The sequence below is a fragment of the Pseudorasbora parva genome, chromosome 23 (genome assembly GCF_024679245.1).
Source record: "Pseudorasbora parva isolate DD20220531a chromosome 23, ASM2467924v1, whole genome shotgun sequence".
Taxonomy (NCBI): Eukaryota; Metazoa; Chordata; class Actinopteri; order Cypriniformes; family Gobionidae; genus Pseudorasbora; species Pseudorasbora parva.
Window position 1 is genome coordinate 12,423,219 of NC_090194.1, and position 15,051 is coordinate 12,438,269.

The window sequence follows — 15,051 nt, forward strand, 5'->3', positions numbered from 1 at the left end:
TGTTCCCTGGTAAATTAAAAGATTGCGTTCCGGGGGGTAAATATGTGTTTTTTAGCAGGGTTCCTGGACAGATATTCCCGGGGCTAAATATCACATAATTGGGATAGCTTTAACCCGCAGACATAAAAAACAGCCCACGGTAACAGTGTTAAATTAGCCCAATTCCACAGGTAAACCGCAGACTTGGCAACACTGTTTACCAGCACTCAAAGTTTCAAGTCTCTATGACTTACGGCCCGATCACTTTTAGGGGAGAATGCTGATCCTTGGAAAATATAACAATTACAACAGGTAGCTTTTTAATAAATAAAAAAAAACTTATTTGCAATAAAAAAAAAAAATCAAGATAATTGCTAGTTTTTCCTGACAATTCAGACTTTTTTCCTCAGTTGCGATATATAAACTTTAAATTGCGAGAAAAAAAAAAAGTCATAACTTTTTTTTTGAACCCCTAAAATAAAAAAAAAACATGCATGCATTTTGGTACATGACTTAAATAACGTTATGGAAATATTACATAGCCTGTGTGTCATTCAATGTTATATGTGAAGTAAAAAATTTAAAATATATATATATCACAATAACAGTCTGAAATGCAGATTGTTCTTTAAATTTTAATTTTAAAACTTTGTCATTGTCCAAGAGGGAAGAAAAAAGGTCTGCCAAATCAATAAACTCAATCAATTTTATCAACACATCGCAGTCTGAAGAAAGTATCTCCACTTTACAACTTGAATGCCAATATAAACAAAAGAAATAAAACCCCTTTAACTATCCTGTACCTTCTCTTCTAGTTTGCCTCATCTGTTAAAGATAAAAAAAATCCAAACAAACATAGCATATGAAAAACCTTCCAAAACTCACATTCACAATCAAGATGGTGCAAAATGACAAAAAGGAACAGCTTGTGGCACAGAACACGCACATGATGACAGGAAATGATGACAGGATGCCGTATCAAACATGATTAAGGAGACGAGGCACAAAGTTCATAAGAGTTGAGCTCTCAGTTGATTTTGGCAGCTGTGTTCAAGGAGAAGTAATTAAATAGATAATGAACACAAAAAGGAAACAAGTTCACACATCCAAAATACACTTAATAAGAGACAAAACACAACTTATAGAATAATTAAATAATAATTTAAAGAGTAATTTTACTTCAGTGTTGAAAACACAAATCCCGTTTCTAACGATGAGGACTGGGGCGTGTCCATGACAACACGGTCACATGACACGCTGGAGTGTTAGTGTTCACTAAATGTGTGTGACTATGTCTCTGTAAGTGTGTGAGGTCAATTTTAAAATTCTGCCATCGTTATTCAACTTTATGTAAGTCCAAGTGCAAAATGTACCTGCTATTCCAGTTTATCTCCATTAACTTTAATTGTATGGAAACGAGCAGCACGGACATTGTTCAAGCTTCTTTTGTGCTCCACCGAAAAAAGAAAATCATACAGGTTTGGAATGACATTAAGTTGACAACATAATGACAGAATGTTGTTGTTTTTTGGGTGAACCATCCCTATAATTGAAGAAAGGTTTCCTTGCACTGTTGCCTTTTAAGTTAACATGATGGAAATGCTAGAAATCAGTATGAGAGTGCGTATCAAAAATCTAGACAAAGCTATGCGGCATGGCAAAACACCAAAGCCGTTGTCCTTGTTAGCAAGATCCTCTTAGATTTGAATCCAATCCAGCTCAATGCTAATGGTACATTTTGTGGTGTTGTGAAACAGGCAGTGTTGTAGAAGCCTAGTTATGAATCACTGGGTCCTGATATGTATGTAAAGGAAACTATAGGCAAACAAAATGACACAACAAACATAGAAAAACAAGGACAAATAAAATAATAATAGCGTTTTTGTTTTTTCTCCATACAGGGATCCGTTAGCCCCATCTGACTGGTGTTTATCTACTTTTATGAGATGAAATATTAAAAAAATATATGTATCAGACATTTCAATGTAACATGTGCTGTCTCTGTCAGGGTTGTGTAAAAAATTATGCAAAACTTGGTATAAAATTGCATGCGATACAGTCATAAACGTGTATTGGGTCTGAGCTATTCATTTCCCGTCTACACCAGATGAGTTTGGGGTCTACGGAGAGCCCTGGCCTTCCCAAAAAACTTCTAAGTCCATCATCCCGGCATTCAGTCCATGAAGTAAATAAATAAAATAAAAACTAAATGGATAGCATTTATAGTAATAAATCAAATCTTAGCTATCACTCAGGCATCCTCATATAAATTCATTAAGTCACTATATTTTGGTTGATCCTATTTGAGGGGGAAAACTGAGGGGATTCTTTATGAGTGGCTCACTCTTGGGGCATGTGATCGGAACAGAAAGGGGTGATAAACACACACACCGCCGCTTTCTAGCCGAATCGAGCTAATGCAGAGCTAGCGTATGTGTGTTTGGGTTCACGCAATGCCCTGAATACTTTCAAAATTAACTTAAATGCTTCCCTGTTAAAAAAGGGATACAGAAATGTATACATTAGAAAGGGCTTGAAAAGAAGAGATGTTTATCACTAATACTTCTCAAAGGCTGAATAAAGGAAATACTGAAAAAAGGTGGCTGAGAATGAATAAAGGGGCAGCAGGAGTCTTCTTCGTACACACTGCTACTTTCTCCCTAATCCACCTGGGCCATGCCTGAGGCACTTGATCGGATTTGTGTTCAAATGGAACTTGCAGTGGGAGTTGTCAGTCTTTTCCCAATATAGACCCTGCATTAGAGATAGAGTGTGAGATACAAGACAAAAGAAAGAGAAATTTGAAAAGTCAGGCACGCTATATGTGGAATATTACACTGTTGTCAAGCTACATATTTTTTAGGGGTGTGTGAATGATCTTGTGTAATATGAACACGCGCTGTGAGGTTTCAATAGGAATTTGATTGAGAGGGAATTTAGTTTGAGGACAGATTTGCAGATTTCACAATAGGGGTGTGGATCGTCACTGGTCTCATGATTCAATTCTATTATTATTATCTAGACTAGAGCTCTATGACATTTTTATTTTTTTTACGTTTCTGGATTCTGTTTTAAATTTTTTTGGACTACCATTTTAATGGTTAAATTGAATGTATGTAATCAAAAAGCCTGTCTAATACATTTAAATCATTAAACTTATACAATTTAACAAGGATTTATTTTAATTTTAATTCATTTTTCCCTGCTAAAGTTCGCTTAGTGTAGCTTGATGACCCTGAGATTTTGCAGAGCTTTTATTATGCAGCAGGCAAGCTGTTTTATCATATTAGATACATTTGAGTGTGTTGAAAGTTATGTTATAATGCTACTCTGTGCTACTATGAGACACTTGTTGCACACTGCAGTAACCTAGACCAATAGGTTTACCATCTAACCTAGATCGATTAGGCTTGGTAAAACATGGTACTCACGGTAAACCAAGAAAACTAGATTTAAACAAGAAGACTAACTGTGTTGAGCTATATAAGAATGTTTCGTTTTCTGTTGATGAATGCATCCAAACAGCTGCTCACCTGTCTAATAAAACACATAACATATTAAAGTGTCTTTGGTGTTTCTATGATTTCCCGGAAATCAAGGTTAACACATGTATGATGTCATTAATAGCTGACGCACGGGCACGGTCCGTGTCCGTGTCCTGGTTAAAATTGCTTCTTTAAACATTATAGGAAACATTTGGATTGATGTAAGTGCACAAGTCAACAAACTATAAAACATTGTTCTAGGTGTTTACGGATATTTTAATAAACCATTCGTACATATTGGGCCTTTAAATCTGAATACTGCAAACGAGAATTAATGGACCCACTTTATATTAGGTGGCCTTTACTATGTACTAACATTTAAATTAGGCATTTGATATAATGCACTTATTGTGTACATATGTTTTTAAATTGTACTTACATTTTAAAAATGACCTGCATGTAATTACATCTGTACACTGCTGACCCTTCCCGTACACCTAACCCACACCACCACACCTGTCCCTAACTTTACCCATATCCCACCTCAATATCAGCAAAAGTACATTTTACTCATTTTTTCATGCAAGCACACAGTAGTTAAGACCACCTCATATAAAGTGGGACCGAACCAATAAACACTAGTAACTACTAAAACCGCATAAAATGGTCAACTACTGTATATAAATTACAATAACACTCAAGATACAACCACGCACACACACTCGCAAGCACATGTACAAGGTCACAACGCTGTAAATGTTAAAATAGTGTGTGCAGGTTTTCTAGCGAAAGGCTGGTTATGTGCAACTTCCAGAAGTCAGGGTGCTTATGTTTATTATTGGTCCACTGAGAAAAAGACATGTATTTTCAAGGTACTGGGCTATTTCAAGAAAAAAATTGTTGCGAGATTTGACGAAATTTCATGGTATAGCGCATTTCTGAGTGAAGTCATATTTACAAGTGGGAAATTTGGAATTGTAAGTCATAAATGAGTTTCCAATTTGTGCCAATGGAAAGATGTGTAATCTTTATCATTCTGTTTTTTCAGATGTAGTTAATTGAGTTTGTTGTCCACAATATAATTGTTTTGGAGTTTGTTTAGGCTACTTAAAAGCAGCTTATACTAAGTGTGAGGTGTGATTGCGTTTTATCTACCCCAGACCGAGGACCAGGATGTGGGACAGAAGCAGCGAGGGGATAAACACTTTGAGGAACTCAGCAGAGAAGATGCCTCCTTTCTTCATGGCTCCTGTCTTCCTCATGCTGAGAGTCACTGAACGCCGAGGGTGGCGGAAATGAAACTCCCTGTCACAGAGATAAATCCAACACATCATCACCAAAACAGCATCATACATATATCATATATTTGGCATAATCCTGACATAAGCACTGTCTAAATTTGCCAGCATTGCAGGAGACAATCCCATAATGTATTTTGAAAAGCTCAGCTGAAAATGATCACAAATAGAGCTTGGGAAATTATAGATTTGTAAATTATGTTTAAATAAAAGTCAGTAAAAATTACAAAAGGGTATAATAAATGCAAGGGCACTATATGCAAGGAGTGAGCAAAATATAGCGTGAATTCGGATGCTTAAGGTCTCATATGCGTTTTTTTGTGTTTGTCATCTGGTGGCTTTGAATTGTAAAAACCCTCTCAAAATGCTTGCTACGGATGCAAAAAATGCAGAATTCACTTCTCATGACATACGAGTAAGTGTTTAAATGTGATCGACACAACGTGAGGTCGTATTTATTTTTAACACGCAAATATTCCCGACGAGAATTTCGGACTCAAGGACCTTTGCACCGGAGAGCTGGAGCTATCGCATAAATGGATTACTTAATAAAATAATATTAATAACAATCATAATGACTATATTTTGTAATATACATACTTCCGTGCCAGCTTTGTGGTAACATCGATTGTATGTAAATAGGTTTGTCATGATTAATTAGTGTTCAATCAATTTTTTTTTTAAACTGCAAACAAAAATAAACACACAGAAACAAATGTTAATTATTTCATGTATTTATTTATTAAATTTATAGTTCACTATATGGTCATAAGAGTGCCCTCAGGCAACAGTTATGAATACATTAGAATAGATACACTACCTACAGATGATTAACCAATATTTTTAAATCTTCCACCAAATTATCATTACTTCCTTACAGTTTTTTGAGTTAACAACAAGGCCACAACACCTGGCTGTTAGTAAAACACATTAAAAATGAGATAATGCCTAAATAATATATTAAAGTAATACAAAAACTTTTTCCCTTATTAATATAATTTCATTTAATTTTAAAATTCATCTATATAATATTGTCTCTCTATATTTTAAGATGTTTTAATCAAGTAATGTTTAATAATACAAAAATGGTTAAAAAAATAGAACTAGCATGAAATAAATGTTAAAGCGAGTTAAAATAAGAAAAGCTGTAAAGTAATCTCTCGTTTGAACTCACTCGCTCTCGCTCTTTTGCGTGCTCTCTCAGCCCTCTCTGCATTGCATTTAGGGAAATAGTGCTTCAGAATCAAAATGTATTGCGGGTATAAAGTAGTGAACAAATGTAGGGAATTAAGTCGTTTATTTCGAATTCAGACACCACAACAAAATGACTGACACTTGATATAGTGCACTAGTAGATATGGAGTGGTTTCCAACAGCTCAGGACCTTAAAAGTAAAGCCAAAGCATTTTGCTTGCCCTGTTATGACTGGCTACAGCATAGGTCATAAACCCCGTCCTCTCCATGTAATCGGATAGGATGCGACCCAAATTGACACATCAACTGTTAGCGGTTATCGCAATTAGCTTGCTGTGTGAGTGACAGTTGCAACCCTAGAAGAGCATGCAAAATCAGAATGCTGTCTATTTAGGCACAAACATTGAACTAGCTCACTAAGTTTTGACTTAAACCTTTGATCAGGACCTGTGGAAATATCTGTATGCCAGCAGGGTTATTATAGTTAATTAAAACGAAAGCTAAAACAATACAAAAATATAGACTTTGTTACTTGAATTATAATAAATCAACTGAAATTACATAAAATATTAAAAACTCTAAGAAAAAAATTCAAAATTTCTCCTTTGAATTTAGTTTAAAATGCTGTACAACTAAAACTTGATGTAAACCTAAAACTCTGCTTATTACACACACAGGGTGTGTGTGTAATTATTACAATTATTACTGCACAGCAGAAGACAAACATTTTTAAATATTACAAATAAAAGATTCCTCTCTGGAGAAGCGTTCATCTTTCCTTTCGCAAATTCCGCCATAAATAGCGAATCCGCCATGGTGCAAGCTCAATTGGCTTTTAAAGGGAACGGGAGATGAGACTGATTGGTTGATTGCACATGATGCCCAAAATACACCCATGACTCATTAAGAGACTAGGTACAACCCTTTGGACCATGCGGCTGGTTTGCCAACTGTTTTTTCGTCATTAAACTAGCATAAGTAGATTTGGACACACCTTAAGTGCACCTGCACCATGCTCTAAATGTTAATACATACTGTAATAGCATACAATGATACTAAAATAATTCTATTCTTACTTGGGTGGAATATTCTCTGGTCTACTCGACCAGTCTGCCACCCGATCTGAATCCTTCATTAAGATGTCATCATCTCTGATCTTCTCCATGACTTCCTCCTGAGTGACACAAACACACACCCAAATACAAACACAGAGAGGGAATGAAGATAAGCCAGAGTACGCTCCATAAATTAGATGATCCACAATGTTCGCAAGAGGAAGTACCTGACTGTCCCTCCTCATGTCTACGTCGAAAATGATCTGCCCTTCATCCTGAGGACTGTGAGGTCGAGGAGGGCTGTGGGGGCGAGCAGATTGTGTGTAGGTTAAGAAATTTTTGTCCTTTTATGTCAATATGAATCACCAATTTCTTTCATTGCATGGAAAAAAAAGCAGCTTGAACATTTTTCAAAACATCTCCTTTTGTGTTTCACAGCACAAAAAGGTCATACAGGATTGGGAATTACAATGTAAAATGTAGTTGTTTGTGTGTGTGAATCGTTCTTGTAGTGTGTAAGAGGAATTAAGTCTGTTTGCATATGAGAAAGAAACATTGTAATCCTACAGTAAACATCCTGAATCAAATGATTCACTGAGTTTAAGTGAGATGAGGGTTTTTTTATGACCCAACATGAGATCAGTGTGACCAAGTGTAATCTCTTATGGATGTTTATAGCACAAATTTTTATCTATATGAGGTCATTAAACTCAAGATGTGAACATTTGTCAATGCCATATGTGCATGTGGACTATGTAAACAATATCTTAAAGGGATAGTTCACCAAAAAATAAGAAATTATGTCATAATTTACTCAACCACGCTTGCTAATACTCAAACTTGTGATAGGCTTGATTTATAGGGTGAGTAAATAATGACAGAATTAACATTTTTGATTTAATATGTTATCTACCTGTCACATGATGAGTTACTGCGGCTGGATTCGTTCTGGGCATCTAGTAGGATTTTTTCCATGTCTCCATTGTGGATGGAAGACGATGAGGGAACGTGTTCCAGCCCCCCCACCATCCCATCATCCTCCTCTACGACCTGGTCTAGAGGGGGCGGCACTGAGGAGCTGGAGGACGAGAGAGATGCTGCGTTTCTGTTCATCTCAAGCTCTACCCATGACCCTAAAAAAGACATCACAACAGTAATAAAACTTTTTTTAAATTAAAAAACGAAATATTTTTAATAAAATGTTTTCAGCTATGGTAAAATATGTATGGACCAAATCTCTTCATATTTTGGTTCATAATTCATCCCTCAAAATCATTCTTTGCTCAAAGAAAATGAAACCTGTTTTTAGGACCATTATGGGGGAATTTTTTGTTATTGTTACATTATAAAAGTTTTTAAAGGTTCTTTAACTTGATCTTAAAAATGTGGCGCTCTGACATGGCAAAAGACTAATAAATTAAATTAAGTCGGTAACGACTAAATGACAAAATGTGTATGTAGATAAACGTTTTTTTTTTTTAAATAGTGGCGTTGAAATACAAGAACATGTCCTGATTGATTGTACTAAAGTTTTTAAATCAATACAAGTGATTTTTTTCTCAGCTATAGGAAAGATGTAACTGTGTTTATAGCACTGATTATTTAATGTGCTAATAAAATTATAATTAAACTCATGTAGGCGATCTTGTGCATCCGCCCAAATGTGCATACGCCCAAAAGTGTATAATTATTTTCAGTAATTTTCCTTACATTTTAAAAGCATAAACATAGTAAGACTCAGCAAGAAAACATTAAACTGACCAAAAAATCTATATACTGTTAGAAAATATTTCAATTTCAAATAAATGCTGTTCTTTATCCAAGAATCCTTTTTTCACAATATAAATGTTTTACAATAAATGCAGAACTGTTGAGTTTAAGAGACTTCATAAACATCAAAAAATCTTACTGGCTCGACCACAGACAGTAGTACATCTACTTAAAGGCACAGTATGTAAGTTTCATCGCTAAATGTCGCTTATTCAAAACAATAACAAAGACATAGCTTGATGACGCTGCGAATGAACGTGGAATCATGGGATTTTGTCATCTTCACCTTAACGGCCAGTGGAAAGCAATCCGACAGGACTCCTGTTCATGGATGAGCTAATGTTTTATTAACGTTACTGTGGTATGAAGCAGGATGCACCGAGAGCCTGGGACATTTTAGGTTGCTATTTTTATTATGTTTATTTTCTGCAGTCCGCCACTGTCTCTTATGTTAATCTTACTCTATGCATTAGAGTAAGCATTTCACACACAGACATGTGGCTGACTGAGATATGATGTCATTGACAGGCGACGCAATGACACGGACATTACACTGATTAAAATTGCCAATTTGTCTGGATTTAAACATTGTTGGAACCATTTAGAATAATGTAAGTACACAAAGTCAACAAAATATGGAACTTTTAATATTTTACTCCCAAAAAATCTTAGATATTGTGCCTTTCAAATTTATTTTGTTAGAATGTAGAAGACCTCAAATCTTGGACTACCAGATAAAAACTTAATTCATTAGTTAACAACTTAGTCACCATGAACTAATAATAAACTGCACTTCTACAGCATCTTTGTTAATGTTTTTGAGGTGAAATGTGACGGTATCCCCACTTCAATGAGGCACTGAGACTAATCGAGGCAGACAGTGGGATTTCCCTGTAAGTCGATGGTGGTCTGGCTTGACTTCTATTTACTGTGTGGTGAAAGGGCACTAAATGCCTCCCTCTCCGGCTCATTAAAAGCCCACTGATATATAACTAACACCTGACCTCACCGCCGCATATATGCGCTACGTGAGTCTGAGCAGGAACACACTCCTCAGGAGACGGCCTGATAAATACAAACACAAACACACAGACTCCTTTCATCCATGAGATAGGGATGAACACGGGAAGCTTTCAGTGTTCCCTTTTACCCACATCTGCTGTGCTGCCTCATCAGAAACCTCTGTGTTATCGCACAGTGAATCCTCTATTTACCACTGGCTTAACACACTGCTCCGGTTCTCCAGCTACACGCTGCTGACCAACCAGGATGAGCTAAGTATAAACTGAACGCCTAGCGAGCCAAAGCCCCACTTCCAGGAAAACAAAAAGAGGAACACAAAGAAGGTTCACATGACTTCCCTGGGTTGAGCAAACATGGATCATGTGACATGGTTCCTGCATTGACTTTACTCAACTCCATCTTCCCATCGGTAGGGACGTGCAGAGTGGACTGACCTTTGTCTCAATCCACCGACACAAATAGAGCTGCTTTGGCAGCAGGCAAGCTGAACATTCTAGCCAACGGTGGAACATGCTGCTTTAGCTGTCATCAGGAAACAGACATAGATCAAAAGATCAGATGTATGATAGTATTACAGAGGCTTATGCTCACATCAGGACTGCAAAAGTGATAGATGTGTGGCCATGTTGCACTAAAATCTGTGGTAAGATGGGTGACTCTTACAACAACAAAAAATACGAAACGATATTTTGCAAAAAGAAAATAATTTTTTTTGTATTATGTGATTACAATTAAGCACATTTTACCCCAAATTCTCATTATTGCAATAAGTAAGTGCATTTTCTTTATGATTCATGTAAGATTTTCCCTATAATATTACATTAATATATACTGGGTGGATTGATAGATATATACATACAAGAAGCATACGTTTAACAGTTGTGTTGCTTTAAGTAATTTTTCCCCTCAAGAGGTCGCTTATTATTTTTATGATGATGCAGATGTCCGCTTCTGCTTTTTCTGGTCATGCGTATGTGGGATAATGCAGCGCTGTTTATCATATTACTAAACTTATATGATAAACAGTAATAAATTGAAAAAACAATAATAATTGATAAAACAATAATAAATTGCTTTAAATTACTTAAAGCAATTTATTATTGCTTTAAGTAATTTTTCCCCTCAAGAGGTCGCTTATTATTTTTATTATGACGCAGATGTCCGCTTCTGCTTTTTCTGGTCATGTGTATGTGGGATAATGCAGCGCTGTTTATCATATTAGATATATTATTTGAGCGTGTTCTAAGTTAGCCTGTTATAATGCTACTCTGTGCTTTTGCTCTGCAGCTACTTTGAAATATTAGCAGTAGATCGATACTAGGCATGGTAAAACGCAGTACTCGTGGTGAACCAAGAAATTGATTAAACTAGTAAATCAGAAATCGAGGGATATGATGTCATTTATACGCGACCCACAGACATGGTCCGTGTCCTGGTTAAAATGGCTTTTTTCTCTGAATTTAAACATTCTTGGAAACATTTGGATAGGTACAAGTCAACAAAATATATAACCGTGCTAGGTTTTTTTGTGTGGATATTTTAATACAAAAATCTTACATTTTGTGCCTTTAATATTTTAGGGGAAACACATTTTTCAGAATTCTTTGATGATTAGAAAGTTTAAAAATGCAGCATTTGTTTGAAATAAAAATCTTTTGGCATTATAAATGTCTTTACTGTCACTTTTGATCAATTTAATGCATCCTTGATGAATAAAAGTATTAATTTCGTTAAAATAATCTTACTGACTTATGCACTAACTTTATATATAAAAATAATTAAACAATCAGTCACATTGTCACCAGTGTTGAGGAAAGTTGCTTTTAAAAGTAATGCCTTATAATATTGCGTTACTCCTGTAAAAAGTAATTGTATTACTTGGTTACTTTTTATGGAAAGTTACTTTTTTCACCTGGACAGGGCCTGTTTGTTTGTTTTTTAATAAAAGTTCTATTTTTGGCAAATGTAAAGGTCTTTTCACACCAAAACTGAAACGCAAGGAAAGGTAAATTCAAGCCTGTACAATAGAGGGTGCAGCTCAAACAAACCTTTGAGCTGTGCTGGCTTTCTGGTCTGCAGAAGAATTGTAGACAATTCTTCTACTAGATTTGGCAAGGTGTTTCAAACTCTAGAAACGAAATCCAAACAATTTTTTTTGGCCTGAGTTTGTTCGAAATTACGTAAAATCAGATCGTTCTTTGAGAGCTGTCAGATAATAAAAGGGATAACTTGGGTTACTTGTAATGCGTTACTCCCAATAATGATTGTCACCAATATAAATACCTCTATTAAATAGATATTTTTCAACTTCTGATGAGAAAATAAATTTGAACCATTTATGTTATATTTAAAGGCTATTGTTTATGACTAAACTGCAAATTACCAGACTATGTTAGTTTATGCAGGAGAGAACATAATTAACAACTTTTAATTTGAAGAAGGGTAAAATTGAATCACATAAAAATGAATATGTAATATTATTATATACAGACAGTCTCCTCCATTCACTTTATGGAAGAAATGTTAACCGAATGTTCTTGACAGGTTTTGTGAGATTTGCCTCAACAAGCCTCTCTTCACACGTCCTCTAGTACACATCATGTCTAGTACAGAGCCAGACTGATCCAAATTTGTCAAACCAAGCAAAACACTGAGCCATCTGTTACACCAAACCAACCTGGCTAACACCAAGATGTCAAGAATCTCCCACTAGCACACTAGCATTCAGCACTATAGCATTTGAAAGCTACATTGAGATCTGGCCAAGAAAGTCTGCCTAATTTGTGGGACACCAAACGTTTTATGATAATGAGACTGTGGTGCTGAAGGAAGTTTCAAAATGTAGTGAATGAAAAACTCAAGGGACACAGGATTTATTAAGAAAAATTACCTTAATGCAGAGTTTGAAAACAAAGTCTGAAAAGCTCCTGTGAATAAAAATTGCAAAACTATTCAACGCATTCAGCAAAATGAACACGAATACAGTGACACATATTATTTAAAATTCATTTTGTAATGTTAGTGAATGTTTTGGAGGCCAATGCAGCCAAAATGTAATTTTCACACTATTAATTGATAATTCCACATTATTATTTACATTAAGAAATAACAACGGTTAATTGATTATTTGTAGACTATTTTCCCCTTCAGTGTGTTTTATTGGAGAAATGCAGATGACCGCATCAGAATATTTATTATTTTTCATATATGAACTTTGTTATTTGTTTTTAAACCCAGTTTTCTCCATGAGCCAACATAAGTTTCAAACACCCTTCCCAATGACGTGTCTCCACGATTAGTCTACTTTACATGAAGCAAACTGCTGCTACACGATCTCAAAATAACATGACTCATTCCCCTAAACTAGCATTCTCAATTCTATTTCTTGACTTACTTTCTGACACTTTCCATTGACACAGTTTGGAACACATGCGCCTCTGCTAGAAATAGAATTATGAATACTGCTATGGTGAATTTTTAGCTCATGAATATTAACTAAGTTCTGCTCACACTGCTTTGAAGCTTCACCGTTCGATCACGTAGCTTAATAAATATTCATTGAACAGGCATTTCCATTAGTTTATTGGCCAGTTGATAACGTTCAACATCTAACGTCTGCCTTTCAGCCAATCAGTAAGGCTTACTGGATTAGTACATGATTAATATTCATGACCCAAGCCTTCTCCATAGTAGAATTTTTCAACTGGCGTCCTGAACTCAACTAGGGTCACAGCTCTGGGGAAAGTGATTTGGTCACAGCGCGCACGTAGCTCAACTAGCATTACAGTAATATCAATTGTTTATATTTTATGGCAGTTTGAGTATATCTTCCCCAATACTTGGTCGGAATATTTAGACAGCGAGATTTAGCAGTCTGCTCTTTGCATTTCAGAGGCATAACAGGGATGTCAGCAAGATTTATTATTCTCCTAGCAACTTTTGCGCGTCTTTTGGAAATTTCCACTAATGTTGCGACCAAAATGTTTGTCTCCCCCAACAGAATGAGCTTATATGGGCTATAAAAAGCACTATATTGAACTCTGTTTATGGTCTGGATCTAACGTAGACGTTACCTTTTCGCTTTCAAGTTATATTAACTGCATTTCATGTTTTTTTCTTCTTCTACTAAGTGAATTAAATAGCTACTAGTTATGTTAATCAATGTGGTCAGAGGCCAAACCAGTTTGTTTGCAACCTCGCACATTTTTAAACAAAGACTAATTCGCTGCCACATGTCAAACAAATATAAATAAAACACTGTTTAGAGCCCTCTCTCCTTACCACGCCAGAAAAAAACATGTACATGTTACATATTTGGAAAACGAATAAAAGGAGGTTCGAGCATCCACAATCTCCATTTTTCGAGTTGCTCTAGTTCGCCTTGTTGACATCGGCTTTGGCCAGCCTCCTGACAACGTAGAGTCAAACTACTGGTTTAAATTAAAGTCCATCACCTTTTAAGGACCAGCCTCAACACACAACCTCAACGGTCATTGGAAAGAACGCTTGTCAATCAACATGACGCAATTGTTTTACTGCAAACTCCGCCCTCTCCCCGTCTAATGACACAAAAGCGTTGCCTGTAACTAAAAAAAGCGTTTTTCCATTGAGCAAAATAATTAAAAGTATCAAAAAACACCAATACATACAACTCAAAGGCTTCTTTAACCAAGTTTATAGATGTCAGAACAACACAGCGACGGGGTCCGGCTGTACATACCGTTTAATCCGGGCTCCCCGTTGTTGTCTGCTGGAGCAGCAGCGTCGGACATCGTGGCTCTGTGTAGGGCGGCTTGCATAAGACTGTCAGCACCGCACGAACACACTGCGCGCACATTCGGACCTGCGCGCTCACGCGTGACGGAGCCTGACAGCGGATCGGATGATGATCTGTGGAGCCGGACCCTTTGAGATTCGTTAATAACTGTTATCTGTGGCTGACCCCAGGACAGTTGCGGGAGCGCAGATTTCCTGCAGCGCTAAAGTGACGCAAAAGGGTGCATATCTAAGAACAAAGACACTATAGGATTACGTAATGGCAGAGGACTGCTCATAAAACGCACGTGAATTATGGTCAGTTTGTCAATGGAATGAAATCCCAATATATCCCAATAAAGTGCCCAATATGGCAAGCCATACTCACATTTATTCCTTATAACTAGTATAAGTTTGTTTACAGTATGTGTATAATTCTTTTTCATTCAGTGGGGACATATGCCCACAAAATGAAACATTTAATTCGCATGT

At 36.2% G+C, this 15,051-nt stretch overlaps 1 protein-coding gene across 1 annotated transcript; it reads right to left on the minus strand.

The window, feature by feature from the left end:
• Positions 1-600: 600 nt before the first annotated feature.
• Positions 601-14,799, minus strand: bnip3lb (BCL2 interacting protein 3 like b). The gene is made up of 6 exons (XM_067434279.1): positions 14,525-14,799; positions 7,925-8,144; positions 7,239-7,311; positions 7,033-7,130; positions 4,620-4,769; positions 601-2,733 (listed from the first exon to the last, which is right to left on the minus strand). Exons 1-6 carry the CDS (start codon positions 14,601-14,603, stop codon positions 2,685-2,687), a joined length of 669 nt encoding a protein of 222 aa, XP_067290380.1. The 5' UTR covers positions 14,604-14,799; the 3' UTR covers positions 601-2,684.
• Between the last annotated feature and the right edge of the window lie 252 nt (positions 14,800-15,051).